The following is a 3,628-nucleotide window of genomic DNA, read 5'->3' on the forward strand; positions in this document are numbered from 1 at the left end:
AATTATGATATTTTAATATTCTAAGAACTAAATCAATCTAAAATAATTAAACCCTAAATCCTAAATTAAATATAAATTTACTATTAAAATCAAATCTCAATTTTCTGGATTTTGTTAATTCACTAAATTTAGTCACCTTCTCAAAATAACTCAAAAGCCACCAAAATCTCAACCTGTTATTCACAAAATCAAAGCTAACTGTTTGTTAACATGGTTAAACTTCCCAATAAGTTCATAAACCCTAAAAAATGATCCCATCATATTTCATGCCATTGTTTTTCACCACAATCCCAAACATCTCCTTCACGGTGGTGTTGGTGATTCTTTTCGACCGTGGCCAATCATGGTGACTTCACCTTCACGGTCACGAAACGTAATGGTGGTGGTTGACCCGACACCGCAGTCGGCAGCAGCCCTCCAATACGCTCTTTCCCATGCATTGGTAGAGCAAGACAAGCTGATCCTTTTCTACATTGAAAACCCTAGTTCGTGGAAAAACGCTCTTGCCACCTTCCTTCGGAAATCGAGTAATTCTTCATCCTCGGCTCCAAACTCCATCTCCGAGGGAGCTTTCGGTACCGACGCTGATTTTCTCGATCAAATGAGACGCGCTTGCGAAGTCGCTCAGCCAAAAATCAATATAAAAATCGAGAAAACCGACATGGATGGCAAAGATAAAGCTAGTGTGATTCTTTCAAAGAGCAAAGATTTGAGAATTGATCTCATTATCATAGGGCAAAAACGGAGTCTCTCTTCGGCAATACTCGGGTGAGTTTTCATACACCTTCTCTTTCTATTAACTACTAACTTGACCTAAATTGATTTCAAGGGATGACAAAAATACCCAACCCCATCATATCTGATTTGCTCCGATGATTTTTCAATCAAATTTCGAGGGTCGATTTTACTTAAAATTTGTCTGCCTCAATATATTATTTCTTATATAAGAAATTATAACATTTACTTTGATTTTATGATTTTTAAAATTTTTTTATTAACTTTGATTTTTTTACAAGATTTTGGTTTCTCTTTGTGAAAGAGAAATAAAAATATTATAAAACAATATTTAAAATTTTGAGGTGGGATTAAAGAAACTATTTCGAGGTTATGTAAGGGTTGGGGATGAAAATGCTTAATAAAATCGAGTTCGAGGTAGGATAGGGCGAGCAAAAAAACCGTTTCACCTTAATCACAGGTGAAGTTAGAAAATTTTTTTAAGGGGTCAAAAGTAAATTGTAACTTTTACGATAATAGCCTATATTTTTATAATTTTTAAAAGATTAAATTAAAATTTTATTATTTTTAGGGAGACTAAAATGTAATTTTATATTTACTAATTTAAAATTTTAAAAGATCTAAATAAAAAATTTTCTATTTTAAGAGGAACAGCCCTGCCAGCCCCCTAACTACGCCTTTGGCCTTATACATTGCCATCCCTAAAATTAGTCTAACAAATTAATACCGGTAGATAAAATTTTGAAATATATGAATACAAAGACAAGGAAAAATTATTAAATAAACGCTTCTCATCACATCATTATAGGCTCAATCAATTAAATGATTCCACGTAATATTTCTTTACATGTCATAATCTAAGCACAAATCTTCAAGCCGTTTTTTATGTGTTAAATAGAGTTAATTTTTTTTTTCTTGTTTGCCTCTTCTATTTGTAAATATAGCATGTAAAAAAAAATGATGTCGAATCGTTTAATTGGTTGGTTTTATAGTTAATGTGGTGGGAATGGTCTATATAATAATTTATCACAAAAGGTATAGGAGGTAATGGCTTTCTCTCCCCTGAAATGATAAATTTTTTATTAAATCCTTTAAACTTTAAGAAATTTTACATTAGTATAATAATAAAATTGTATTTCAATTCCTAAAATTTATGATTAATCTCTTGCCCTTTAAAAATAATTTTTTGGCTTTGCCTCTATTTCAATACTCTATTATTATCAAGAGTTTTACTACGTTAGTCTCATCCATCATTTGTAAAGTCACCAAACCCTTTTTTTCTTTTTTCAAATCAATAAATATTATTTTAAGATTACCTATATTTTTTTTTATATTTTGAAAAATTTAAAAAAAAGACATATAAATAAAAAAATGAGATTTGACATTATAATTATATTTTTACATTTAATTTTTATAATTTTGTTATATATATATTTATGTTGGATTAACTCGGCTTCTTTTGTGCAATGTAAAAAAACAGAATTAAGCGACAAAGTGGGTCATTAAAAGGACAAAAGGCAATAGACACAGTTGATTATTTGATTGAGAACAGCCCATGCTCATGTGTTGCAGTCCAGAAAAAGGGTCAAAATGGTGGCTATGTTCTTAACTCCAAGACCCATAAAAATTTCTGGCTTTTGGCATAAATATATATATGCACTTTACTTCTCAATCAAAATCTACCCTTTTCTATTTCATCTTATAAAAATTTCAATTTTAACTCCTTTTTTGTCATGAAAATGTTGTAACTTCAAAATTACGTGGAAATTGTAAATTTTTGGTCAATGGAAATCATCGGTTCTTAATAGCAAAATCCCTATGGTGTTCGGAAAATCATTTAATAATAATTGAATTTAGGAGTAATTACTTGTAAATATATAAAGGTGACAGGTAATTGTAATTAATGTGTTTCATTAAACTTGGTGTAATTGGACAATCTCTAATTTTTAGAAGGTTAGAATTAGAGTAATTATGCAGATAATTATACTTAAATCTAAATTTTTTAAAAATAGCTTTTTATACAAATTATAAAAAATTGTGTTATAAGCATAGATACGTATAAATGTTTGGGATGGTTATGGCTAAAAAATTCTTATATTATAAATACTAAAAAAATTATATTATAAAAATAATTTGTGTATTTTATAAAGTTATAAAAATTATAAGGTCAATACTAGTTATGCAAATAGAAAATGTTTTCTTACAATGTATTGTTGGGTATGATGAGAAAATGATATAAGACACTAGCACCATAGACAACTCGCGAACTCTTTAAATCGAGACATTCAAGGTTTCGAAATGTGATTGAGAAGACATTTGTTGTTCTAGAAAAAAATTATTATATTAATATCACGATAGTGTAACATAAAAGATAAGCTTGGATCGTATTAGTATGTTGCATATTTTATAACATCAACCATAAGTGGAATTGAGATTATCCTTACCTTGTAGAGAACATGGAAGAAAGAGATCTTAATAATCTTAATTAATGATATATATTCAAATTCAGGTGACGATAAACTTAGTTAAATTTGAAGAGATGATGATAATGAGCATATGTTAAATATTGAAGAGGGAATAACCCAAAAAATATGCAGTAGAACAATTAGATAAAATTACATATATTGTTTATTTTTCTTACTATTTTTATTAGTAACTGTGTTAGCAACTAATATTGAGACTAAAATCATATTAAAATTTTTATAGTAACTAATATTTTAAAAAATATAAATTATGTAACTGTTTAATTACAAATTGGATTACCAAATATAACATCGAGAATTACGATGCGGTTATACTCTTATAACCAAACACGTTTAAGGAATTACAATTCTTTGTACTGTCCAAACATACCCTTAATGAAAATGAAAAGTTGTTTTCAAAGGTTTTTTTA

The 3,628-nt window shown here is 28.3% G+C and overlaps 1 protein-coding gene across 1 annotated transcript; it reads left to right on the plus strand.

The window, feature by feature from the left end:
- The first annotated feature begins 205 nt into the window (after positions 1 to 205).
- LOC107940131 (uncharacterized) lies at positions 206 to 2,545 on the plus strand. Its single transcript, XM_016873560.2, has 2 exons — positions 206 to 768; positions 2,216 to 2,545. Exons 1-2 carry the CDS (start codon positions 344 to 346, stop codon positions 2,379 to 2,381), a joined length of 591 nt encoding a protein of 196 aa, XP_016729049.1. The 5' UTR covers positions 206 to 343; the 3' UTR covers positions 2,382 to 2,545.
- The last annotated feature ends 1,083 nt before the right edge of the window (positions 2,546 to 3,628 follow it).

The sequence above is a fragment of the Gossypium hirsutum genome, chromosome A02 (assembly GCF_007990345.1).
Source record: "Gossypium hirsutum isolate 1008001.06 chromosome A02, Gossypium_hirsutum_v2.1, whole genome shotgun sequence".
Taxonomy (NCBI): Eukaryota; Viridiplantae; Streptophyta; class Magnoliopsida; order Malvales; family Malvaceae; genus Gossypium; species Gossypium hirsutum.

Excerpts from the sequence above, each read along its gene's own strand:
- LOC107940131 (XM_016873560.2), top strand. The coding sequence starts at position 344 with ATGGTGACTTCACCTTCACGGTCACGAAACGTAATGGTGGTGGTTGAC. Across the intron at positions 769-2,215 it reads CTCTCTTCGGCAATACTCGG|AATTAAGCGACAAAGTGGGT; the intron begins GTGAGTTTTCAT and ends GTAAAAAAACAG.